The 27727-nt window shown below is 43.2% G+C and overlaps 1 protein-coding gene across 1 annotated transcript in view; it reads right to left on the bottom strand.

Moving 5' to 3' along the window:
• The window catches only part of aig1 (androgen-induced 1 (H. sapiens)), a 140536-nt gene that overhangs the window by 65859 nt on the left and 46950 nt on the right, over nt 1–27727 (bottom strand). The window contains exon 2 of the mRNA XM_078405466.1: nt 9470–9625. Coding sequence (XP_078261592.1) covers nt 9470–9625 — 156 coding nt within the window. The remainder of the gene's footprint in view (nt 1–9469; nt 9626–27727) is intronic.

Here is a 27727-nt window from a genome sequence, read left to right as displayed (position 1 = left end):
GAAGGCTCTGCTCCTGCGCTGCAGTGTTCTATGTTCCAAAACGCTGGAGGCTGCTGATTGCGGGATCTCCAGGCACGATTTCCAGCTCTACAATTATCATCTCATTCCTGATCCACCTGAATGCGCTCCTAACTCTTCAGCGCAAAGGGTGACGGTCAGAGCACACTCGCGTCCCACACACGTTCAAATTCCTGCCAGTTGCTGGGGAAACATGCCCTGTAGAATCTGTGTACAAACTACACAATTAGGTGCACCGCTGATGCTGAAAACACTTCCGATTTGCTGAGGAAAATGGCACACAGAAGCACAAGGCTAATTTCCTGGCGCACGCGATTTCCCCTGGAAATGATAACAAGTGTGTTGCACTCTGGATGTGTGATTTGAGCAGAAGAAACAATGCAAATGGACCCAATTTCAAGGGAACGGTGAGCTACAGCTACAACAAAAAAATCTTGCTTACAGCAGCATCACAACCACATCAACTCAAAAACAATTCTACATAAATTGTACATAACCAGCACACAAGGCTTTAAAAGAAAGCAGAATGTGCAAATAAAAACATTAGTGAAGAGAGTTATTAAAAATGACAGTAGGATTTTGATCAGCTGGCCAAGTGTGCTGAAGGAGTTCAATGTGATTAGTGTGAGGTGTTGAAGTTTGGGAGCTTCAACGCCGAGCAGGACCTCAACAGTGAATAGTAGGGCCCTGGGGAGTGGTGTAGAACAGAGGTATCTAGGAGTATAAATGCTCAGTTCCATAAAAGTGGCATCACAGGCAGATAGTGTGGTGAAGAAGGGTTTCGGTACATTGACCTTCATCAGTATTTTAACATTATGTAACAGTTGTACAAGACATTGGTGAGACATCATTTGGAGTATTGTGCAGAGTTTTGGTCACCATGCTCAAGGATGTCGCTATCCTGCAAAGAGTTCAGAGAAGATTTACGAGGATGTTGCCAAGGTGGACCTGAGCTGCAGGTTGAGATTGGGCAAGCTAGGACGTTATTCCTTGGATGCCGGAGCCTTACGGAGATGTATAAAAACATATGGCGAATTGATAGGAGTGCGGAAACGCAGCAGGACTGAGAAATGGTACTGTGCACTTCTGTATCTCTTGCCTGATGTATGAGGCGAGAAGAGGGAGTGTCCGGGATGAGATTTGTCCTTGATTATGCTGGTGGTCTTGCCAAGGCAGTGTGGTGTAGATGTAGTCAATGAAAGGGAGGTTGGTTTGTGTGATGGTCTGGGGTACATCCACAATTTTCTGCAATTTCTTGCAGTCTTGGATGGAGCTGTTAGTCATTGAGTGTTACAATGTGGAAATAGGCCCTTCGGCCCAACTTGCCCACACCAGCCAACAATGTCCCAGCTACATGAGTCCCACTTGCCTACGCTTGGTCCATATCACTCCGAACCTGTCCTATCCATGTACCTATCCAACTGTTTCTTAAACGATGGGATAGTCCCAGCCTTACTACCTCCTCTGGCAGCTTGTTCCATACACCCACCACCCTTTTTGTGAAAAAGTTACCACTCGGATTCCTGTTAAATCTTTTCCTCTTCACCCTGAACCTATGTCCTCTGGTCCTCGATTTGCCTACACTGGGCAAGACTCCGTGCATCTACCTGATCTTTTCCTCTCATGATTTTGTACACCTCTATACGATTGGTCTGAAGAAGGGTCTCGACCCGAAACGTTACCCATTCCCTCTCTCCTAGATGCTGCCTGACCTGCTGAGTTACTCCAGCATTTTGTGAAACCTTCGATTTGTACCAGCATCTGCAGTTATTTTCCTACACTTATTCCTCCTGCGCTCCAAGGAATAGAGACCCAGCTTACTCAACTTCTCCCTGTAGCTCACACCCTCTAGTCCTGACAACATCCTCGTAAATCTAAACAAAACCAGACCATGATGCAAAAAGGTCAGTGTGCTTTCACACAGTTCATCTGCAAACGTTAGTTTGAGTATTCAGAGACACACCAAATCTCTTTAAACTTCAAAGAAAGTGTAAACGCTGGTGTGCCTTCAACACGATTGCATCATGTACTAATGATAATGCTCAGGATTTGGAAGCTGCTAATTCTCCAACACACTACACCATTAAAGCCCAGGGTGGGATCGCCTGACTTTCCCTTTCTGAAATCAACAATCAGTTCCTTGGATTGGCACAAAATGCTTGAGTAACACAGCGGGACAGGCAACATATTGGAGAGAAGGAATGGGTGACGTTTCGGGTTGAGACCTTGCTTCAGACTCACGAGACGTCACCCATTCCTTCTCTCCAGAGATGCTGCCTGTCCCGTTGAGTTACTCCAGAATTTTGTGTTTATCTTTGGTGTAAACCAGCATCTGCAGTTCCTTCCTACACAATCAGTTCCTTGGTCTTGTTGACATTCAATGAGAGATTGCTGTTGCAGCATCATTCAACTGGGTGTTCCATTCCTCTCCTTTACCCTGATTTATCACCCTCTGTTTGAACTATTTTGAAACACATTTTGCATTTCTAAGAAATTGCTCATCTAGTTTAACAAAATCCTGGAGTAGATTGACCTTGTGCTTTCCCTGTATGACTGAATTCCTGGAGTACAACAAACCATGATGGGCAATTCTTCCCCCTTAGTTTGTCCAGGCATTTGACACACTCTATTATCACCCTGTTGAAAATAGCTGTCAGTGGAAAACTGCTGCAAAATTATTAAGAAGTAATGGAGCCTGTAAAGGTTAGTTAATCACAGGAGAGATGAAAGGAGTCAATAATGCTGATTCAAGAGAGTGGTAAACCCACGGATCCCAAATGTTTTTTTTAACTATTACAAAATCACCTTTAATAACGTGTGCATGTATAACAACAGATTTTGTCTTGTTTTTTCTTTAGAACCAAGTTATCAGTACTATATTCCCTCTTCTCATTCTTCCCTTCAAAATGCAAAAGTACATATGTTTAAAGTCAGAGTCAGAGTTGTAAAGCACAGAAACAGGCCCTTTGGCCCAATTTGCCCATGTGCATTCTTCAGTATTAATTTTCAGCTGCCACCCATTCATTCATTTGTTCATTCATTCTACAAGCTCATCTATGTCTCTCTGAATTCTATTACTAACCATCACATAGTTTGCTGCATCTCTAAGTTTCCTGCGATCTATAAATCTAGAAATTGCGGTCTTACAACCTGATCCAAATCATCAATTTTGGGGAAAACAATGGTCCTTGTATCGATCTATAAGGAACTCCACTGTGCAGAGAGTCACAATGTGGCAGTCATGCAACATGGAAATAGGCCTTTCAATCCACTGTGCCAATGTGGTTCATTTATCCATCTATGCTAATCCATTTTCCAACACTTGGCACCAAAGTCATAGTGTTTTAAATGCTCATCTCAATAGTTTGTAAATATGTGAGTATCTGCCATCTAAACCCTTTAGTCAATGCACACTAAATTCCAACCACACTCGGGATGAGAAAAATCTTCTTGAAGCCCCCCCTACACCTTTTACTCCTCACTTGAAACCTTTGCTCTCTGACTGTAGACACCTTTGCAAAGAGCAAAAGTTTATCATTATCTACCACATCTACGCACCTCAAAATTTTGTGTACTTTTATCAGGTCTGCCTCCCTCAGCCGCCTCTGTTCCAAGGACAAATAAGATCAATAAGATAATATGACTGTCTGAATATATTGAAAACCAAAAGAAATGCAGATGCTGGAAGTCAGAAATAAAAGCAGAAAATGCTGGAAAGATTCAATTGGTTCCGGGAGCACAGAGAAACAGTTAATATTTCAGGTTGGTGATCCTTCGTTGGAACTGGGAAAGAGAGAGATGCAAGAGATGTGAAGAGAGAGAGATTTCAGTAGGAGAAAAGATGGGGGAGATATGGAGGACAAAGGAAGTGTCCGTGATGGGATGATTTGAAGATATTAGATGTTCAACAGTAGAGTCACAGAGTCTTTTAGATTAGTTTAGAGATACAGCATGGAAACAAGCCCTTCAGTCTGCCAAGTCTGCGTAACCAGTGCTAACCGACACACTAGGGATAATTTACCATTTACAGAAGCTAATTAACCTACAAACCTGTACGTCTTTGGAGTGTGGGAGGAAACCGGAGCACCTGGTGAAAACACACGTGGTCATGGGGAGAACATACATACTCCATACAGACAGTACCCGTAGTCAGGATCAAACCTGTAAGGCAGCAACTCTACTGCTGTGCCACTTAGCCGTTCTAGTCATATAGTCTGGAAAAAGGCCCTTTGGTTCAATTTGTACATCTAAGTGATCACAATGGCCAGCTATGCTAGTTCCTGTTACGTGGTTGACCGTATCCCTCTAAACCTTTCCTAAGCATCTACCTGTCAAAATGTAATTTTGAGAAGGAAAATTCCCTACACATGCTACAAGGAACAAACTCATGGAGTTTAGGGTATGAGTTTAGGGTATCATGGGATGTTGGGCATAGAGGAAATCTAACAAAGTGTAACAATCCCCATGATCTCCACTACCAACAATCGATGCTTCTCTACAAGTGTGACTTCCTTCCTTGTATTTCAGTTCAGAGCAAAGTCCTCAAATTTATTATTTTTCCAAATGAAAATACATTTGACATAAACCCTAACATTTTTCTGATTTTTCTCAGTAAAGAAAGGATGTAACTTCAATGGCTAAATGGTTTCTTTCTGTTCCACAATACATCCATTGTATGTAACCAGATTGTTTCAAGAAAACAGTCATAAGGTAGACACATTCAAATGCTTTGGATGTGGACATTATTGGAAGTACATATGTTTAAAGTCAGAGTCAGAGTTGTAAAGCACAGAAACAGGCCCTTTGGCCCAATTTGCCCATGTGCACGTGATGCAACACAGTAATCGTATTTTCCTGCATTAGGCCCATAACCCTCTCCACCTTGCCCATCCAAGTACCTAGATAAATGTCTTTTAAACATTGTAAAGATATCTACCTCTGCCACTTCCTCTGGCAGCTCATTCCAGATAACCATCACCCTCTATATGAAAAACGTATCACTCAGATTTCCTTTACGTTTTCTCTCCTCTCACCTTAAACCTCTGCACTCTCATTTTTGATTCCCCCAGCCTGGCAAAAAGACTATCTACCCTATATGTGCCCCTAATAATTTTGTAACCCTTTACAATGCTGTTAATTCAGGCACTGCCAGCACAGAGGACATAGAAACATAGAAACATAGAAACATAGAAAATAGGTGCAGGAGTAGGCCATTCGGCCCTTCGAGCCTGCACCGCCATTCAATATGATCATGGCTGATCATCCAGCTCAGTTGCCTGTACCTGCCTTCTCTCCATACCCCCTGATCCCTTTAGCAAAAAGGGCCACATCTAACTCCCTCTTAAATATAGCCAATGAACTGGCCTCAACTACCTTCTGTGGCAGAGAATTCCACAGACTCACCACTCTCTGTGTGAAGAAATGTTTTCTCATCTCGGTCCTAAAAGACTTCCCCCTTATCCTTAAGCTGTGACCCCTGGTTCTGGACTCCCCCAAGATCGGGAACAATCTTCCCGCATCTAGCCTTTCCAACCCCTTAAGAATTTTATATGTTTCTATAAGATCCCCCTCAGTCTTCTAAATTCCAGCGAGTACAAGCCCAGTCTATCCAGTCTTTCCTCATATGCAAGTCCCGCCATCCCAGGGATTAATCTGGTGAACCTTCTCTGTACTCCCTCTAAGGCAAGACCGTCTTTCCTCAGATTAGGAGACCAAAACTGCACACAATACTCCAGGTGCGGTCTCACCAAGGCCCTGTACAACTGCAGCAGAACCTCCCTGCTCCTAAACTCAAATCCTCTTGCTATGAATGCCAACATACCATTCGCTTTCTTCACTGCCTGCTGCACCTGCATGCTTGCTTTCAATGACTGGTGCACCATGACACCCAGGTCACGTTTCATCTCCCCTTCTCCCAATCGGTCACCATTCAGGTAATACTCTGCTTTCCTGTTCTTGCCGCCAAAGTGGATAACCTCACATTTATCCACATTATATTGCATCTGCCATGCATTTGCCCACTCGCCTAATCTATCCAAGTCACTCTGCAGCCTCCTAGCATCCTCCTCGCAGCTAACACTGCCACCCAGCTTCGTGTCATCCGCAAACTTAGAGATGTTGCATTCAATTCCCTCGTCCAAATCATTAATATACACTGTAAATAACTGGGGTCCCAGCACTGAGCCTTGCGGTACCCCACTAGTCACTGCCTGCCATTCCGAAAAGGACCCGTTTATTCCTACTCTTTGCTTCCTGTCCGCCAACCAATTTTCTATCCACCTCAAAACTGAACCCTCAATACCGTGTGCTTTAAGTTTGTACACCAATCTCCTATGTGGGACCTTGTCGAAGGCCTTCTGAAAGTCCAAATATAACACATCGACTGGTTCTCCCTTATCCACTCTACTAGTAACATCCTCGAAAAATTCTATAAGATTCGTCAGACATGATTTGCCTTTGGTAAATCCATGCTGACTTTGTCCGATGATTTCACCACTTTCCAAATGTGATGCTATCACATCTTTAATAACTGACTCTAGCATTTTCCCCACTACCGATGTTAGGCTAACTGGTCTATAATTCCCCGTTTTCTCTCTCCCTCCCTTTTTAAAAAGTGGGGTTACATTAGCTACCCTCCAGTCTTCAGGAACTACTCCAGAATCTAAAGAGTTTTAAAAAATTATCACTAATGCATCCACTATTTCTGAGGCTACTTCCTTAAGCACTCTGGAATGCAGCCTATCTGGCCCTGGGGATTTATCTGCCTTTAATCCATTTAATTTACCTAACACCACTTCCCGACTAACCTGGATTTCCCTCAGTTCCTCCATCTCATTAGACCACCGGCCCCCCGCTATTTCCGGCAGACGGTTTATGTCTTCCTTAGTGAAGACAGAACCAAAGTATTTGTTCAATTGGTCTGCCATCTCCTTGTTCCCTATGATCAATTCACCTGTTTCCGACTGCAAGGGACCTACATTTGCCTTAACTAATCTTTTTCTCTTGACATATCTATAAAAGCTTTTGCAGTCTGTTTTTATGTTCCTTGCCAGTTTTCCCTCATAGTCTATTTTCCCTTTCCTAATTAAGCCCTTTGTCCTCCTCTGCTGGACTCTGAATTTCTCCCAGTCCTCTGGTATGCTACTTTTTCTGGCTAATCTGTATGCTTCATCTTTTGTTTTAATACTATCCTTGATTTCCCTTGTTAGCCACGGATGCACTACCTTTCCTGGTTTGTTCTTTTGCCAAACTGGGATGAACACTTGTTGTAGTTCATCCATGCGACCTTTAAATGCCTTCCATTGCATGTCCACCATCAACCCTTTCAGCATCAATCGCCAGTCTATCTTGGACAATTCACGCCTCATACCCTCAAAGTTACCTTTCTTTAAGTTCAGAACACTTGTTTCTGTATCGACTTTGTCACTCTCCATCCTAATGAAGAACTCTACCATATTATGATCACTCTTGCCCAAGGGGCCTCGCACAACAAGACTGCTAACTAACCCTTCCTCATTACTCAATACCCAGTCTAGAATGGCCTGTTCTCTCGTTGGTTCCTCGACATGTTGGTTTAGAAAACCATCTCTCAAACATTCCAAGAAATCCTCTTCCTCAGCACCCCTGTCAGTTTGGTTCACCCAATCTATATGTAGATTGAAGTCACCCATTATAACTGCTGCACCTTTAGTGCATGCATTTCTAATTTCCTGCTTGATGCCATCCCCAACCTCACTACTGCTGTTAGGTGGCCTGTACACAACTCCCACTAGCGTTTTCTGCCCCTTAGTGTTTCGTAGCTCTACCCATATCGATTCCACTTCCTCCAAGCTAATGTCCTTCCTTTCCATTGCGTTAATCTCCTGTCTAACCAGTAACGCTACCCCACCTCCTTTTCCTTTCTGTCTATCCCGCCTGAACATTGAGCCCACATAGATTGCATTAAGGCTAAGTTTAGTTTAATTTAGTTTAGTTTAGTTTAGTTTAGTTTAGTTTACTTTACTTTATTGTCATGTATACCAAGGTACAGTGAAAAGCTTTAGTTGCGTGCTGTCCAGTCAGCAGAAAGACAATTCGTGATTACAATCGAGCCATTTACAGTGTATAGATACATGATAAAGGAATAATGTTTAGTGCAAGGTAAAAATGTTGCGGTAGGAATAGGGATTTATGAGTATGGAGCGATTGTAATAAGAGTTTGTAGATCTTCTGCGGCTAGCAGGCAAATAGTCGCCTGGGTTGGGCGCCATCCTTCCAAACAAAATGGCATATAGGATTTTGATGCACATTTTGGTAGGGAATTAGATGTCACATTGACCAAACTAGGGTTACACTAGAAAAGGCTACAACACTTTTCTATTGATAAGAGGATTATGAGCTCGCATTTTGCCAAAGGCTTTTGCAACCAAGTTTGTTCTTTTGAAGTATAGCTGCTGATGTGTTGCGTGTGAGCAGGCCTTTAAGATTATGAAATTTTATTTTGGGCTAGACATAAAAAAAAGATATTTCCACTTGTGGTTAAGATCAGAACAAAGATCCATAAGAGACATGAGTATGAGATAATCATAAGTCTAACCAGCAATGCAGAGCATGATTAGAAGCTAGAGGCAAGTACATCAGTTGCATTCAATGAAAAATGGAATCAACACAAAAGGCAGAAATAAATAAAAGGAAATGTTGACGGATCAGATAAAGGTTGGGAGAAGAATCATATGGAGACTCTTTCTGTGCTATAAATACTTTGTAATTCTGCAAAGAGGAAGGAATCCACTCAAATGTACGGATAAAACTTTGATCGAATGAAGATGTGACCAGAGGGTTCTCTTCACTAAAGCGTATCAGAGTGAATGTTCTGTTTTAGTGCCCCTGATGTTGCATTGCCTATTATAAACTCTGATGACTTAGCTCCCTCTACTAATGATTAAACACATACATGGCTGCTCAATATAATAGATTGACCACAAAATGCTGGAGTAACTCAACGGGCCAGGCAGCATCTCTGGTGAAAAGGAATGGTTTTCGGGTCGAGACCCTTCTTTCGATTTTAACCCCACTGAGTTACTCCAGCATTTTGTATCTACCTTCGGTTTGAACCAGCATCTGCAGTTTCTTTTCCTAGATACATGGCAGCTCCTTTATTCCTTCACATGAGCTACTGCACATTCTGAAACATAGAAGAAGGTGTGCTTGAGAAAGAAATGCATTTTTTTCATGAAAGTGGGCATACTCGCATCACAGAACAAAATGACAGCACAAGACAATACCATGTCACTATACCATATCTATCTGGAATTCAGGTCAAGGCTGGAGGAGTCCAGGTCACAACTGGCTCAGTGATTTTCCCACTCCCAGTCTATGAATTTACAAAATGGATGAAGTTCTGTGCACCAAACCAGAAGGGTATACAAAGCACAAAAGAAAATCAATAGAAAAGATACAAACGGCCACTTACCACACCCACGGGAAATGCCAGGACGGCCATGAGCCAGTCTCGAAGGGAAATCAGCTTCCGCAACTGTCTCTGCTGCTCTTGGTCATTGGAGCCTTGGGTCAGGAGGCTGGACAGATCAGTTAAAACGCTGATCCCGAAGAATACAGTCTGGATAACCTGTTCAACAGATAGCATCATGAAGTTAAATGATAATTTGACACTTAGAACATTTACACCTTTCTAGAGTCATGCGGTTCGGAAACAGGCCCTTCGGCCCAATTAATTGCAAGGGTCAGAGAGTTATAGAGGTTTAAAACATGAAACCAAGCCTTTTGGCCCACCTAGTCCATGCTGACTAAGTTGGCATTTTGGACATCTTACTTTTGCCTGCATTTGACCCATATCTCTCTAAATCTTTCCTGTTCATGTACCTGAACAAATGTCTTTTAAATGTTTTAATTGTACCTGCCTTTACCACCTTCTCTGGTAGTTCATTCCATACACTAACCACCTTTTACCTTTATGTCTTTTGACCTCTGGCATGATCATTAAATAATAGATCCATTAACCAAAGCTCAGCAGAAATATAAGAAGAAAACAAGAGTTTCAATTGAGTCATATGGCACAGAAACAGGTCGATTCACCCACCAAGTTCCTGCCAACCATTAAGTACCAGTCTATGTTGATCACAATTACCTCTTGGTCAATAGCTTTCGAAATCCTTCATTTCTGGTACTCACCTAGAAACTCCTCAAAAGTTGTGAAAGTGCCTATCTACACCATCCATTCAAGCACTGTATTCCCTTGAGTGAAAAAAAACTCTTCAGATCCCCTTCTAACCTCTCCCCTAAATCTGTCCCCTTAAGTTTCTATGCCTCTGTAATAAGGAACCCCATCTATGCCCTTATATCAGATTCCCTTCAGCCTTCTCCACAAGGAAAACAAACCATGCCAATCAAATTTCTTGGATGTCCAGTGCATTCAGAAAGTATTCAGACCCCTTCACTTTTTCCACATTTTGTTACGTTACAGGCTTATTTTAAAATGGATTATACTCTTTTTTTTAATCATCAATCTACACACAATACCCCATAATAAAAAAGCGAAAACAGGCGTATAGAATTTTTTGCAAAGTAATTAAAAAGAAATAACTGAAATATCACATTTACATAAGTATTCAAACCCATTGCTTATGACACTCAAAAATGAGCTTAGGTTCATCCTGTTTCCATCGATTATCCTTTAGATGTTTCTACAACTTGATTGGAGACCAGCAGTGGTAAATTAAATTGATTGGGCATGATTTGGAAAGGCACACACCTGTCTAATAAAGGTCCCACAGTTGACAGTGCATGTCAGAGCAAAAACCAAGCCATGAAGATGAAGGAATTGTCTGTAGACATCTGAGACAGAATTGTGTCGAGACACAGATCTGGGGAACGGTATAAAACAATTTCTGCAGCATTGCAGGTCCCGAAGAGCACAGTGGCCTCTGTCATTCTTAAATGGAAGAACTTTGGAACCACCATGACTCTTTATGGAACTGGCTGCCTGGCCAAACAGCAATCGGGGGAGAAGGGCCTTGGTCAGGAAGGTGACCAAGAACCCGATGGTCACTCTGAGTTTGCTCAAAGGCACCAAAAGGACTCTGAGACCATGAGAAACAATTCTCTAGTCTGATGAAACCAAGATTGAACTCTTTGGCCTGAATGCTGAGCGTCACATCTGGAGGAAACCAGGCACCATACTTATAGTGGAGCATGGTGGTGGCAGCATCATGCTGTGGGGATGTTTTTCAGTAGAAGGAACTGGGAGACTAGTCAGGATGGAGGGAAAGATGAATGGAACAAAGTACAGAGAGATCTTTGATGAAAACCTGCTCCAGAGCATTCTGGACCTGAAACTGGGGCGGAGGTTCACATTCCAACAGGACAATGACCCTAAGCACACAGCCAAGACAACACAGGAGTGGCTTTGTGACAAGTCTATGAATGTCCTTGAGTGGCCCAGCCAGTGCCCGGTCTTGAGCCTGATCGAATATCTCTGGAGGGACTGAAAATAGCTGTGCATCGACGCTCCCCATCCAACCTGACTGAGCTTGAGAGGATCTGCAGAGAAGAATGGGAGAAATTACCCAAATACAGGTGTGCCAAGCTTGTAGCATCATACCCAAGAAGACTTGAGGCTGTAATCGCTGCCAAAGGTGCCTCAACAAAGTACTGAGTAAAGGGTCTGAATACTTATGTAAATATGATATTTCAGTTATTTCATTTTAATTACTCTGCAAAAAATTCTAAATGCCTGTTTTTGCTTTTTATTATGGGGTATTGTTATTATGGGGTATTGTGATGATTTAAAAAAAAAGAATTTAATCGATTTTAAAATAAGGCTGTAACGTAACAAAATGTAGAAAGATTTGAAAGGGTCTGAATACTTTCCGAATGGACTGTAAATAAAAAAATAGCAAAATAAACATTGAACTCATAGAAAGTGAGTTTAGGAAATTAATGATGGGAAACAATGAGATGGCAAAAATATATATTTTTTTCCACTGTCTTGCAGAATTTATGACTAATGTATGTATGGTTTATATTTTTGTGCATTGTCTGAATCAAAATGCAGCAGCTGCAATCAAGATTGTCATAGTATCTGTACTGCACTGTGAATATGTTATGTCCAGTTCTCCTTTATCCACTGAACATTTTCCTTGAAAAAACTCCAATAATTTGGTCCAACATGATTTCCCTTTCAAAACTCAACATTGGCTTGGCCTGATGACCTTGATTTTTTTCTCCAGTAACGTCATTAATAATAGCTTCTAACATTTTCCCAATGAGCAATGTTCACCTGACTGGTCTCTAGTTTATTACAATAATGATATATATGAAAATAAATTTGATTTGACGTCTTGAATTGATGGCAGATTAATTAACAGGCATTTTACATAATTCTTCACTATAGAGGCTGTGTATCCCATAAATAGCTATAAATCAAGCACTGGGAGGGAGGGAGAGAGGGAGGAAGGGACTCATGAAAATTGCAATCACTGGAGAAGTAGTACGCAGCAAGTTGTTGGAGCGGGGGCTGACAAGCCTCTGATCTGATGGATTTTATCCTACAGTCTTAAAAGAAATGGCGAGTGAGATAGTTGATGCACCAGTTTTCACTTTGGAAAACTGCCTTAATTTAGGGAAGGTGGCATTAGATTGGAAAATAGCAAAAGTAACTCCAGAGATAGAGAATGGGAGACAAAAAGCAAGAAACCACAGGCCAGTCAGCTTATCATTGATCATTGGGAAAATGTTATAAACTGTTAGGGGCAGCACAGTGATAGGGTCGCTGCCTTACAGGACTAGAGACCTGGGTTCCATCCTGATTATGGGTGCTGTCCATATAGAGTTTGTGCGTTCTACCCATGACTATGTGGGTTTTCTTTGGGTGCTCTGGTTTCCTCCCACATTCCAAATATGTGCAGGTTTGTAGGTTAATTGGCTTTGACTTTGTAATTTGTCCCTGGTATGTAGGATTGTGCTAGTATATGGGGTGATCACTGGTTGTCGAGGACTCAGTGTCCCCCTCCTCTCCCCTCTCCTCCCCTCCCCTCCGTATCTACGATGGGGGGGGGGGGTAGAACCGGCACAGCACAAGGTCAGTGTCTCCCTCTCCTCCCCTCTCCTCCCCTCTCCTCCCCTCTCCTCCCCTCTCCTCCCCTCCCCTCCCCTCCCCTCCCCATGCTCATGGACACAAACTCTCTCACTCTCTCCCTCCCTCTCCCTCTCTCCCCCAGGTAGTGTGGTGCTACCTGTTGGATGTTTACCTGGATGGGTCTGTTTCTGTGCTGTATCTCTAAAGTCTAAAGTCTAAAATCTGCTATTAATTACTTTATTGCAGAAAAAAAAACAAATTAATCAGGCAAAGTCAATATTGATTTGTGAAAGGGAAATCATGTTGGATGAATTTATTGGAGTTTTTTCAAGGAGAAAGTTCAGTGGAGAAAGGGGAATTGGCGGATAAGACATGAGAGAGCCAGACGACGTTTAATAAAATCCCATATCAAAGGTGATTGAAGAATATAAATGCTCATGGTGTAGGACACAACAAACTGATGTCGTTAGTAGATTGGCTGGCTACAGGAACAGAGTGTACATAGAGGATTCTTCTGGTTGTAACAAGTGGGGCCCTGGTGTGTTTAAATGGACTGGTGAAAACTGGGCGCTGGTGAACTGTTAAGATTTCCAAAGACTGGGTTAGCAGATTATCTAAGTTTTACTGCAGATCAATTCTTCTAGCCATTACTTTTGGATAGAGCTCTCCTACTCTTGATGTTTTGTTCAATCACCTAGTTTATTGATAATAAAAATAAATACTCAGAAATGTTAGGAGTAGTGTTTTTTCCACACGTTCTTGCTTTCATGAATGAAAACATTCATTACCTTCACTGGCTTAAATATAAAAACAATTAGAGAACAAACACAATTGAAAAGATGCCTATTACATCTTGCAATGTTTTCACCTTTGACATATTAAAATATCATAGGAACATTATGAGGAGAAAAAAAAACACTGAGTCACATAAGAAGACAGAATGAATGATGCCCTCAGACTGGTCAAAGAGATAGGTTTCAAACAAAAATTAAAAATGGAAAGAGAGAGGTGGGGGCTTAGGAAGGGAATTCCAGGGGGTAGAAATCAGGCAGCCGAATAAAGGGCCACTGGGAGAGGGAAGAAGGAAGGGAAGGGTGAGGTTGCTTGAGTCTACTGCAAGACTGTAATACTTTGGATGGTACAATGGTTGCCAAGATCAGTTTAGGTCATGGAGTTTGAGATAGATTACAAAAAACTGCAAGCACAGTTTTTCTTTCAGTTTCAGCTTCACAGATATCAGTTTCCACTGTCAGATATCAAAACATGCATGGCTACCTATGATAGTCCTGGAGCTCTCTGGACTGATTTGCATCCCATGACTGCGTATTTCCAAAATCAAAATATGCGCTGTGACATGCGCTGTGTATGGAAGATGAGGTACAAGTTTAGTTTAGTTGAGAGAAACAGCAGGGAAACAGGCCCTTCGGCTCACCGAGTCCAGGCCGACTGGTGATCCCAACACACCTACACTATTCTACAAACATTCGGGACAATTTACAATTATACCAAGCCAATTAACCTACAAACCCTTACGTCTTTCGAGTGTGAGAGGAAACCGGAGATCCCGGAGAAAACCCACATAGCATCCGTAGTCAGGATTGAACCCGGGTCTCTGGCGCTGTAAGGCAGCTACTCTACCGCTGCACCACCGTGCTGCCCATAGGAGATATTGGAGATTCAGTAGAGGTATTCAAAATCGTTGCTAGCTTGGATAGAATAAAGAGAGGAAATTGCCTCCAATGACCAAGCAGCACTGAGTTAAACAGATGGCTAAAAGGGTGATGCGAGAACAACCACACAGCAATATGATCGGGAGCTCACTGCTTTTACAACTGGTGGAAACAGAATCAAAGTCTTCCGTGGAAACATAAGAGATAGCAGATGCTGCAATCTTGAACGTGAAGGAGCTCAGTGGGCCAGGCAGCAGTTGTGGAGGCTAATGGAATGACGATTCTTCAGACTGAAGAAGGGTCTCAACCTGCAACATTATCAATTTATTTCCCTCCACAAATATTGCCTGACCTGCTGAGCTCCTCTAGCAGTCTATGTTTTGCTCAATATCATCCATTGTTCTTCGCGGGGTTAGTAGCATAGTGGCTCTGCCCCTGCTGTCTGAATGGAGGTTGTGTGTTCTCCCAGTGACCGCGTGAGCTCTCTCCAGGTGCTCCGGTTTCCTCCCACATCTCAAAGATTAGTAGGTTGGTAGGCTTCTAGGCTGCTGTGGATTGCTTTGGCTGTTTAGGTGAGTGGTAGAATCTGGGGGAGTTGATGAGAATGTGGAGAGAATGAAATTAGATGAGTGGAAGTGGGTGATTAATGTTAGGGCTGAAGATTTTGTTTCCATGCTGTATGACTGATATAAGTTTTTTACTCAAGGCTGATTAACTAAAGTCATTAAGTCATTGTCAGCCTGCTCAGCTGAGCTGGGAGACCAGCCCATAATTTACCCTCTAGTAAACCACCAATTCCTGGTCTTGCAATTATTTTCTATATTTGTCCTTTATACGGGGTCCATATCCCTCCACTTCCTGCATATCCTTGTCCCTATCTATAATCCTCTTAAATGCCACTGTCATATATGCCTTTACCACCACCTCAGGCAGCACATTCCAGGCCCCCACCACTATCTGTATACAAAACCTACCCCACCCATTCCTTCAAATGTTGCCCCTCTCATCTTAAAGGTATGCCTTCATAAATGCTAATTGTTTTGTCCTATGCCGGTCTGCAGAAAATGTAAATGTAATGATAAAGAATCTGTGAAGATAAAGTCTAATAACTACAACAAATGGTTAACAGCAGTGAAATCAAAATACAAGCTCAGTGTCTGAAACTACAGGGCGAGTGACTCTGAAGTATATCTGCAGATTGTCGGCAAAGTGATGCAGTAATGTGGTGTTTACTTGGTGCATTCAGTAGCACATTGCTGAATGAAATATTAAGGTTTGAACTTAAAGTAGTCCAAGCAAAGGTCTGGAAAAGTAGTTGGAATAAAGCTCTGGGAAATCCTTAGCGTGGGTGAGGGTGCTGGATCAGGCTCCGCAGAAACAGAATCAGAAGATAGACACAAGATGCTGGAGGAACTCAGCTAGCCAGGCAACAAAGAATAGATGGCGTTTCAGATCGTGGGGTGGGGGGGTTGGTGGCGGGGCGGGCGGATTGGGTGGGGGCATGGGGTGGTGGATTCAATTAGAGGCGAGAAAAAGGCCAGAACAAATCAGAGATTTCTCGCACAAGAGGGCATTGGATTTTTTCAATTGATGCATGCCAAGAGCGAGCTATTCGTGTCCATCCCATTTCTTGCCCTGTCAATATTCAGGGTTTCAGTGCTCATCCACATTTTAAGTGTATCAAGGCTTTGTCTCCAGTACCTTTTCAGGTAGTGAGTTCCTGCTGCAGAACCCCAAGTGTCGACTATCCCTCTCTCCCCCCCCCTCCCCGCGCCCCCACAGATGCTGCTTGACTCACTGAGTTCCTCCAGCATTGTCTGTTGTCTGAGAATAAGACCCCCACCTCACTCAATGAGTGAATATGCCCTCTCAACCCTTGTACCCATTAACTTATATCAATGGCCTATTATTCCGAGGGAAATAGGTCTTTACAGTTTACTCTGTTGATATTTTGCTCAAATAAATCAAATAAATCTCTCCGACTCTCCTTTGTTTCAGCCAAGGCAGTCTTCCCTCATATTTGTAATTTGCCTCAACAATGTCCCTGTAAATATCTTATGTGGCCACTTTACTGCCACCTCATCGTTCCTCTAATATGATGTCTCGGTCTACACTCATCCACCAGTTGTAGCTTATTCAGTGCTTTTGTCTCTTCTGGAAAAGCCTCCAAGCTTTTTCTTCTGCCCAACAATGCCCTTTATTTGCTCCCCTGTTGGTCTGCCCCTCTCCACATTTCTCAACACCACAGCCTGTGTATACCTCCTTCCAGGTCAGCCATTGATGCCTCTTGGAGCTGACACTACAGCACCAGTGTTGTTGATCGGGAGCAGAGTACTTGTTTGCTGCATGGACTTGTTTTGCAATTTACAGGAGCAAAACAAATCGAAGTGGGAACATTATATGCAAAGAATCACACCCTTTGAATTATACGGTGGGAACATTAGTTGTTAAGAGGCCTCAGTAAAATGGCAGCTTATGCAATTACACATAAGCGCAGTTAATTTTTGTACTGTAAATGCAAGATCTTTAGGCCTGTGGGAATGATTTCTAAGCAAAACTTGCACAGCAGCTTTTCCTCCAGTGCGAAGGAAACCTTTATTAAGGTGTAGCTTGTGTAAGATTTGAAGACTAGCCTTTAAAGTCCGAGTACAATCAAACATTTCTGAAGAAAGATCCCGACCCGAAAAGTTGCCTAACCATGTCCTCGAGAGATGCTGCCAGACCCGCTGAGTTACTCCAGCAATTAGTGTGGTTTTTGTATTTCTTAATTATGCTGAATAAGATGAGCTTTACATTGGAGTCAGACTAGCAACAATGCTAAACTGCATGGTTTACTTTGGTAGAATGTTGTCCAGCACATTGCCACAGCTAGTGGAGCTGCTGCCTCACAGCACCAGAGATTTGGGTTCTATCCAGACCTGTCTACATCGAGCTTGCATGTGCTCCCGGAAAACACTGTGGATCTCCTCCGGGTGAGATTGTTTTCCTTCTGCATCCCAAAGACTTACTGTTGGAAGGTTAATTTAGCCACTAAAATTTGTCCCCAATGTGCATTTAAGTGGTACAATCTGAGCCAATTTGATAGAAATGTGGGGAGAATAAAATATTGGGATTAAATGTGTGGTTGATGGTCTTGATGAACTTGGTGGGCTGAAGGGCCTGTTTCCATGCTATATCTCACTATGTCTATTTCTGCCGGTGGCTGTCCTTCTAGAGAAAATGGTTGGCAATCATAATGGTCTTGTTGTGCGTTGTGAAAGAGAATAGCATTCTTAACTATGAGAAACTGAAAAATAAATCTGCAGCTGCTGGAAAACTGAAATAGAAGCAGAAAATGCTGGAAATACTCTGCAGATCTGGCAGCATTTGTTGAGAGAAAAACAAGAGTAAATGTTTCTGGTTGAAGATTCTGAAGTTAACTTTTTCTGTCCACTGGTACTATCTTGCTTGCTGAGCAGTTTCCGTATTTATTCCTAACATGGCCTGTTCTGTATTTATTCCTATCCTACATGGATAGGACAGGTTTGGAGGGAGATGGACCAAACGCAGGCAGGTGGGACTAGTGTAGCTGGGACATGTTGGCCGGTGTGGACAAGTTGGGCCAAAGGGCCTGTTTCCACGCTGAATCATTCTATGACTCTGTGACTCGATGACTCGCTGGTCTATTCTTCTGCATTCACTTCCATTCGACCCTTGAGCATGATCCCAAGCCTCTGTCACCCATCACATTAACTTATCAGCTCACTCCAATTCTGTCTGACCTCCCTTTCCTCACCTCTCGAAAAGAATACCTTTCCCCCTGAGTGTCCTGTGACTGGAAATCTTTTCCTCAAAGTACAAAGGAAATAGACACCTTGAATACCGTTGAAGATAGATTTTTTTTTAATAAGTTAGTGTGGGGAGTTATTGGGGTAGGTGGGAATGTGGAGACGAGACTACAATCAGATTAACCATGATTTCATTAAATAGCAGAACAGGTTGGAGAGGCCAAAGTGTGCTCACGTGCTCCTAATTTGTATGTTTGTTCATTTTGCATCTCATCTGAAGGGCAGCACCTCTGACAGTATAACACTTCTTCACCACTGCCAGCTAGATTTCATGATTGTGAAGTGTGAACTTGAGCATACAATCTTCAGAATCACCCCTCATAAGCCCCTTTGCCTCAGCTCCGAGTGAATGCCTCCTTGGCCCTTAGCTGTTTCTGAATTCACTGGACTGTTTCATCGCTCTTTCTCTGTCAATGCTTAATTTTGTGAGGGACAACAATCGTGGCTTTAAATAATTCTATTAAAATACTGCAAGGCCAAGAGAGAATTTTAAACATTGTTTTTCAGGTGCCAACGTACGGTTTTGCTGAGCTCAGTGGGAAAAGGAAAATAGCTGCTCAGTTCATGCATGAAGCCATTTAATATTTACAAAGATGTTGCTTTTAATTGGTCGGGAAACAGCAGGTCCTTGAGGGAGTGTGACTGTATTTTCACATTCATTTCAATGCAATGTTTCACACCCTAATTGAATGGCTGATGCTGCCTTCACATTGAAAACTAATGTGTGATAAATATGCCTCAGCCCTAACAGCACTGACGAAGATAGTCATAAAGTTTAATATGAACTGCATTAACCAGTCCCGACTCACGGAGTCATACAGCATGGAAACAGGCATTCAGCCCGACAAGTCCATGCCGTCCTAAGTGCTCACCTGAGCTAGTACAATTTGCCTATGTTAGGCCTGCATTCCTCTAAACTTTTCTATCCATACCTAACCTATCTAGCCATAGGAACATATTCAGTGCCCAAATCCTCGCATAAACCAAACCATTATAGACGTAATATTAAAATATATAAGGTAAATCATGATGGTTTGGTTTATGAGGGGATGTGGGCTCTGAACATGTAAGGAGAATTGGTTATTAAATAGAAAGCGAAGAGTAGAATATACGTGTCTTTTGCGGGTTGGCAGGCTCTGACTAATGAGATAGAATGGGGATCAATGCTTGAGACCACCTCCTCTCAGTCCATATCGGTGATTTGGCTACACATAACCCAACAGCAGTGTATTGTTGAACAGTGAGATTGAGTAGTTTTGATGTTTCAAAGGGACGTAGGGTGTCTGATACACACATTGCTAGCCAACATGTAAGTGCAGCAAGCATTTAATATATCAGCCTGAAGACACGTCCTAACCCAATCTACAGTCTTCAGATAACATATCCTTTATTACCTAAAGGCCTTTATGCTAAAGGCCTTTATTACCAACTAGTTTCAATGTAGGAGCAAGGAAGTATTATTGTGGGCCCTGAGTGAGACTGTATTTGTTTGTAATAGAAACAAAGAACGGCAGATGCTGATTAATACACAAAAGGACACAAAGTGCTGGAGTAACTGAGCAGGTCAGACAGCATCTCTGGAGAGCATACATAGGTGACATTCCCGTCAAGGCCTTTCTTCTTCCGACTTGCTGAGTTACTCTAGCAGTTTGTGTCCTAGTTTATTGTGCGCAGTTTCGGTCTCTGAAGCTAACGATGTACGGGATAAAGCAAAGATTAAGTAGGCTGCTTCAAGAGGTGGTGGGATTTCTGTGCGAGGAAAGATTGGATAAACTGTGACTGTATTCACTAGTGTTTAGACCAAGAGCTATATAAAATTTGTGGAGGGATTAGCGGGCTGATGCCAGGAGGATGAAACAAACCCAGAAAATGCTGGCAGAGTTTAGCCAACCAAGCAGCATCCGTGAAAAGCGAAGCCAGCCAATGTTCCCATTCTGGGACTCTTCCTCAGAACTGGGGGGAGAGCTAAAGAGTATTAGTTTTCAGGAGAGAGGTGAGGGGAGAAATGAGAGGTAAAACGAATGCCTATATTTGGATAGGTTTTACAAAGCTCAGGTTATACGTCAAATGAGTGGTGATGATGAGTGATGCATACTGAAGAAATGAAGTGAGAAAAGGCCATCAGCATTATAAGGGGAAACTGTGAGGCCATTAAAAAATTTAATGTTAATTCCAGTCTTCGTAGTGAAAACCACAGTTTGCTTTCATTTCTGGCCTATATGTGACTCTGGACCTACCAAATGGTCATGGCGCTTCAAGGCCCTATCTGTGACGTAGCAGGCTTCGCCATTCAAGGACAGTTAGGAAAGAGCAATGAATGCTCATCTTGCCAGTGATGTGCAGTTATGTGCAGGTGTGAACTCCCTGTCCAAAGTTGCACGTTTGTATCCAACTGTGGAGAATTTAATTCAGCTAATTAAATAAAATGTTATTATCATGAGAATGAAATTACTGTATGTCGTACAACCTGTTGGTATTGGTGTTAGTTTATTAACGTCACATGTACGGAGATGCAATGAAAAACTGTGTTTCGTGTGCTATCCAGGCAAATCAATCCAAAAAGGAGTACAATCAAATCATACATGAGTACATCAGTACAATGCAAAGCAGAATATAAACAGAGTGCATAATATGGTTTTGCTGCTACAGAGAAAGTGCAGATAATAAAATGCATAAGGGTCGCAACAAAGCAGATTGGAAGATTGGGAATTTATCCCCAGCATATGAAAGAACCATTCAAGAGTTTGGTAACAGCGGGAAAGAAGCAGTTCTTGAAACTAGTGGTCCTTGCTTTCAAGCTTTTCGATCTTCTGCTCAATAGGAGTAGGGCGAAGGGAGAATGATCAGAGTGTAAATGGTCCTTCATTATGTTTCCTGCTTTCCCAAGGTAACGTGGTGTAGATGGAATAGTTGGTGGGAAGGCTGGTTCATTTGACGGACTGAGTTGCTTTCACGTCTCTCTGCAATTTCTTGTGATGTTGGGCAGATTATAGAATCATAGGGTCATAGAAGTATGCAGCATTGAAACAAGCCCTTCAGCTCACCTTGCTGGTATTCTGGATTAAGTTGGTATTCTGGACTAGTTCCATTTGCTTGGATTTGGTCCATGTGCTTCCTAACCCTTCCTGTTATCTGTCCAAATGTCTTGGAAAGGCATAATTTACCTGCTTCTATAGCTTCCTCTGTTGCTAATACCAACCCGTCATGCATCCAGATAGAATATTTTCTATGGCGCATCTATAGAAATTGTTAAAAGTCATTGGAGACATAAAGTCATAAGGAATAGGAGTAGAATTAGGCCATTTGGCCCATCAGGTCAACTCCGCCATTCAATCATGGCTGATCTATCTCTCCCTCCTAACCCCGGTCTCCTGCCGTCTCCCCATAACCTCTTACACCTGTACTAATCAAGAATCTATCAATCTCTGCCATATAAATATTCACTACAGCCTTCTGTGGCAAATAATTCCACAGATTCCCCACCCTCTGATGAAGGAAATGTCTCCTCATCTCCTTCCTAAAAGAATGTCCTTTAATTCTGAGGCTATGACCTCTAGTTCTAGACTCTCCCACTAATGGAAACATCCTCACCACATCCACCCTATCCAAGCCTTTCACTATTCTGTATGTTTCAATGAAGTCCCCCTCATTCTTCTAAACTCCAACAAGTACAGGCCCAGTGCCAATAAACGCTCATCAAAGGTTAACCTGCTCATTCCAAGGATCATTCTTGTAAACCTCCTCTAAACCCTCTCCAGAGCCAGCACATCCTTTCTCAAATATGGTGCAGAGAATTGCTCACAATATTCCAAATGCGGCCTTACCAGCGCCTCATAGAGCCTCAACATTACATCCCTGTTTTTGTTTATGTACATGATGAATAACCTTAGCTTTCTGAAGAAGTAGAAGAATTTGTTTGCTTTCGTAGCCATAACATCAATGTGTTTGGACGAGGACAAATTGTTGGTAATATTTACACCTTGAATCTCATCTGGTTCACTAATATTCGAATATCACTGTACCACTGTGATTGGTACACGTGACAATAAAAGACCTTTGAAACCTTTGAATATTCTCCCTGAATAGAAATCTGCTATTGTTTCCCAATTTGGTTTGTACATGACTTCATGCACACCAATGCAGTTGACTTTTAATTGCCCTTGCAATTAATTAAGGGGGAGGTAGGCAATTCTGTGCATGGTGAAAAACTGCAAATGAGAGGAGTGGTTAGGGATTTAGGTAGTTTTACGAAGGAAACAAAAATGTTAGCACGCAGGTGTAGCAAGTATTTAATAAGGCAGTTGATGTGCTGGCATTTATTGCAGGAAAGCTGGAGCTTAGGAATAGAGAATAATTGTTACAATTGTACAGGGTGTTGGTGTGGTCATGTCTGCAATATTGTGTCATGTTTTTGTCCCCTTTTTTAAGAAAGGCTACACCAGCTTTGAAGACAACCCAGAACTGATTCACTCAGCTCCAGTAATTTCTGGAAAGAGAATGATGTTCTGAACTGTTAAACGAAAAAGTTAGCTCTCTATTTTCAACTCATCGAGAGGTTGGTGAATCTCTGTAATTTTCTACCCTTGCGGGTTGTGAAGGCTGAATCATTGGAAGTGTTTGTTATTGGTTTATTTTTGTCACGTACAGAATTTTGTTTTGCGTGCTGTATAGGTAAATCTTACCAAACATGTTACACAAGTACAACTGGTAGTGCAAAAAGGTGAAGCCGTGCACAGCAGAGTACAGAATATAATGTTACCGCTGCAGAGAAAGTGTAGGTGAAAATGTCCAAGGGCCACAATGAGGTAAATTGGGAGATCAGGAATACTTCCTACCTTTATGAGAGGTCCGATGAAGAGTCTTACAGCTGGAGGGAGGAAGCTGTTAGTAGTTAAATCATTGAAAGATCTGGGAATTGTTGTGGGGAACTGGCTCAAAAGAAGCCCCTGGCAGATCAGCCATGATCAGATAAGGGGTTCGGCGGGTTTGAGCGGCTAAAAAATCTACACCTGCATCTATTCTCTCATGTTTTCAGCCTGTAATGACAGAATTGTGCCATGAATGCCAACAACTCATGAATAAATAGGTGCTGTTCTGTGTTTGGAGAATCATACTCTTTGAAAGGTTGCTGGCAAATATTATTCCATAGAACTAAAGCAGATCAAACGCAGTGAGCTATTGACTGTTCCAAAGCATTTGCTTGAAGTTGGAAATTTGATACTTGTGGTTAGAAGAGAGCAAAAGGAATCCCAGGTCATAGGAGCTACACACGGATATAGTCTCATCTGTACATTATATTCTGTCTCCAAAGTTCTGTTGACTTAAAAAGGAAACATCTGGAATTCCCAATATAAAATGTTTCTTTACCTAGTAAAATAGTAGCTAAATGTCAGAAGTGAAACAATTGGTAATTATAGCTTACAGTACTGTTTTTAGTACTGATAGATTATCTTTAGTATAGACTAGACGACTGGTGGACCCGTTGGGTCCCATTGGCCCCGGGCGGCCATCGCGGCGGCCAGTTGCAGGAGAGCGGCCACAAGGCACTGACCCATATTCATCCTGCCGGCGGCCATCTCCTTTGCCCGGTGGGTAGTGCGGCGGAGGGAGGCACGCACAAGATGGTGGAGCGGGAGGAAGAAGAGAAGAAGGAGAGCGGCCGCCATTGTCGTTGGAGTCATCGACGATGCCGTCGGTTGAAGCACGCGGTGGAGGAGACGCGGAAGGAGGAGGAGAAGGAGAGCAGCCGCCATTGTTGTTGGAGTCATCGACGACGCCGTCGGTAGAAGCGGGCGCCGGAGGAGACGGAGGGGAATGATGAAACGACGGGGAGGACGGCCATCCTCCTCCTGCTCGGAGTCTCCACCGGCGCCGGGGGCAGTCGAGGGGGGAGAGGAAAGGGGAGAGGGATCACTCACCCCGGCCGCCGTCGGTTGAAGCGGGCACTGGAGGAGACGCGGGAGGAGGAGGAGAAGGAGGAGAGAAGCCGCCATTGTTGTTGGAGTCATCGACGACGCCATTGGTTGAAGGAGACGGAGGGGAACGATGAGACGACAGGGATGACGACCATCTTCCTCCTGCTTGGAGCCTCCCCGGGGCCGGGAGCGGGTGAGACGGGAGAGGAAAGGGGAAAGGGATCCACTCACCCCAGTCCCAGGTGGCCATTTTCCCCTTTGGAATCCATTCTGATGTTGCCACCTTGTGGCTGAACAAATCAGATCTAAGTACAAGCATACTTGTACGTCAATATCCCTTTAAGACGTGTAGACATAAAGTTGTATCTTCAAAGGAATTTTAAAACAAACTGATATCTTGCAATGCTCAAGGTATTTATTCACAAAATGCTGGAGTAACTCAGCAGGTCAGGCAGCATCTCTGGAGAGAAGGAATGGGTGTCGTTTCGGGTCGAGACCCTTCTTCAGACTGATGTCAGGGGGGCGGGACAAAGGATTGGGCAATGCTCAAGGTCACTTGTTTGTTCTCAGCATTTCCAGAGTTTTTAGTTGCAGCTTTCGAATAAAACTTCTGAAAAACAACTTTTCCAATAAAGCTTAATGCTGAACTTACAATTCCTGTGCGAAGGCTAATTAAGTTTTCAATCTCCGTATCCAGATTAACGCAGGTAATTATCCTGATCAGTCTGTAGTATTCGGTTCAGGCTTGCAAAATAAAACAATTCATGTACCGTCCCAGTCGATATCGGATTTATGGTTTTTGCAATAATCCTTGTTCCGTCCAGTCGATTCACTCACTCAAAGGACAGGTCTACTTTTATCTTCGCTCACCGAGGTAAGTTCTTAGTTTATTCACTCCGACTGAGGTAATTCTTGCAATAAATCACTCATGGAGCACAATTCTTACAATATAGTGGCAACTTCGATTCTTACCACCGAGTCGTCTCCTTTAGTCACCACTTCACGAAGAAGTGGAGTGATCATTCTTGACGCAAACAACAACAGAGAGATCTTCACGACTTTCAGTTTAATTAGTCGTTTATTGAAGTAGCGTTACAAACAGATAGCATTTCTCCCATCATAGACTTGTTAAGAACTGTATCTAGCCATGGCTCCTTCGTGTCTGAAGCATCACGTCAGTGCATTCCCAATTATACTCCTAATTCTGGCTCCTACCAGTCCATATATGCCCATGTGCTCATATATGTATTCATCTCACAACAACCTCCAAGTGTCCAAAAATAACACAGCAAGATACAAAATAATAATATGTAGACAGCTAACAATCACATATGGCTCCTACAGGAGTCATAGAGTCACAGAGTCTTGCAGCGTGGAAGCAGGCACTTCAGCCCAATTTGCCCACACCGGCAAACGTTCCATCAACACTAGTCTCACTCACCTGCCTGCATTTGGCCCATATCCCTCTAAACCTGTCATATCCATGTACCTGTCTAAATGTTTCTTAAACGTTGCAATAGTACCTGCCTCAACTACCTCCCCCGGCAACTCTTTCCATACACCTACCATGTCTTGCGTGAAAAAGTTATCCCTCAGGTTCCTATTCAATCTTTCTCCCCTCACCTTAAACCTATGTCCTCCAGAATCCTCTGGTTCTCAAATCCCCTACTCTGGGCAAGATAATCTGTGCATCGATCCAATCTATTCCCCTCATGATTTTGTACACCTCTATAAGATCACCCCTCATCCTCCTGCACTCCAAGGACTATAATCCTAGCATGCTCAACCTCTCCCTATAGCTCAGGCCATCAAGTCCTGGCAGCATCCCCGTAAATCTCCTCTGCACTCTTTCCAGCTTGACATCATCTTTCCCATAACATGGTGCCCAAAACTGAACACAATACTCTAAATTGTATTGAGATACAATATTGTTTTATAACACAGAAGAATAAAAGAAGGAATGCCAAGAAATTAGGTTAATTAGCTTCAGTAAAATTGTAAATTGTCTCTAGTGTGTGCAGGATAGTGTTAGTGTGCGATCATCGTTGGTTGGAGCAGACTCAGCTGGCTAAAAGGCCTGTTTCTGCACTGTATCTCTAAACTAAACTAAACTAAACTAAAAAAAAATAGGCCTATTTGGGTAATTTTATAGCACACTTTGTTCATAAGAGCCACTTTGAGCATGATGGACCTTGTCAGTAATAGTTCACAGGCCAAATAGAGATGATCAGGATATTTATTCACAAAATGCTGGAGTAACTCAGCAGGTCAGGCAGCATCTCGGGAGAGAAGGAATGGGTGACGTTTCGGGTCGAGACCCTTCTTCAGACTGATGTCAGGGGGGCGGGACAAAGGAAGGATATAGGTGGAGACAGGAAGATAGAGGGAGATCTGGGAAGGAGGAGGGGAAGGGAGGGACAGAGGAGCTATCTAAAGTTGGAGAAGTCGACGTTCATACCACCGGGCTGCAAACTGCCCAGGCGAAATATGAGGTGCTGTTCCTCCAATTTCCGGTGGGCCTCACTATGGCACTATGTCACTATGGCACTGGAGGAGGCCCATGACAGAAAGGTCAGACAGGGAATGGGAGGGGGAGTTAAAGTGCTCGGCCACCAGGAGATCAGTTTTGTTAATGCGGACCGAGCGCAGGTGTTCAGCGAAGCGATCGCCGAGCCTGCGCTTGGTTTCGCCGATGTAAACCAAGCGCAGGCTCGGCGATCGCTTCGCTGAACACCTGCGCTCGGTCCGCATTAACAAAACTGATCTCCCGGTGGCCGAGCACTTTAACTCCCCCTCCCATTCCCAGTCTGACCTTTCTGTCATGGGCCTCCTCCGGTGCCATAGTGAGGCCCGCCGGAAGTTGGAGGAGCAGCATCTCATATTTCGCCTGGGCAGTTTGCAGCCCGGTGGTATGAACGTCGACTTCTCCAACTTTAGATAGCTCCTCTGTCCCTCCCTTCCCCTCCTCCTTCCCAGATCTCCCTCTATCTTCCTGTCTCCACCTATATCCTTCCTTTGTCCCGCCCCCCTGACATCAGTCTGAAGAAGGGTCTCGACCCGAAACGTCACCCATTCCTTCTCTCCCGAGATGCTGCCTGACCTGCTGAGTTACTCCAGCATTTTGTGAATAAATCGATTTGTACCAGCATCTGCAGTTATTTTCTTATGTGATCAGGATATTTGCCTGGTTAATTGTGGGAAAATTTAGAGTTAGATAGTGGG

Source organism: Rhinoraja longicauda, chromosome 9 (genome assembly GCF_053455715.1).
Source record: "Rhinoraja longicauda isolate Sanriku21f chromosome 9, sRhiLon1.1, whole genome shotgun sequence".
NCBI lineage: Eukaryota > Metazoa > Chordata > Chondrichthyes > Rajiformes > Arhynchobatidae > Rhinoraja > Rhinoraja longicauda.
This window is presented reverse-complemented; position numbering and strand designations above follow the sequence as displayed.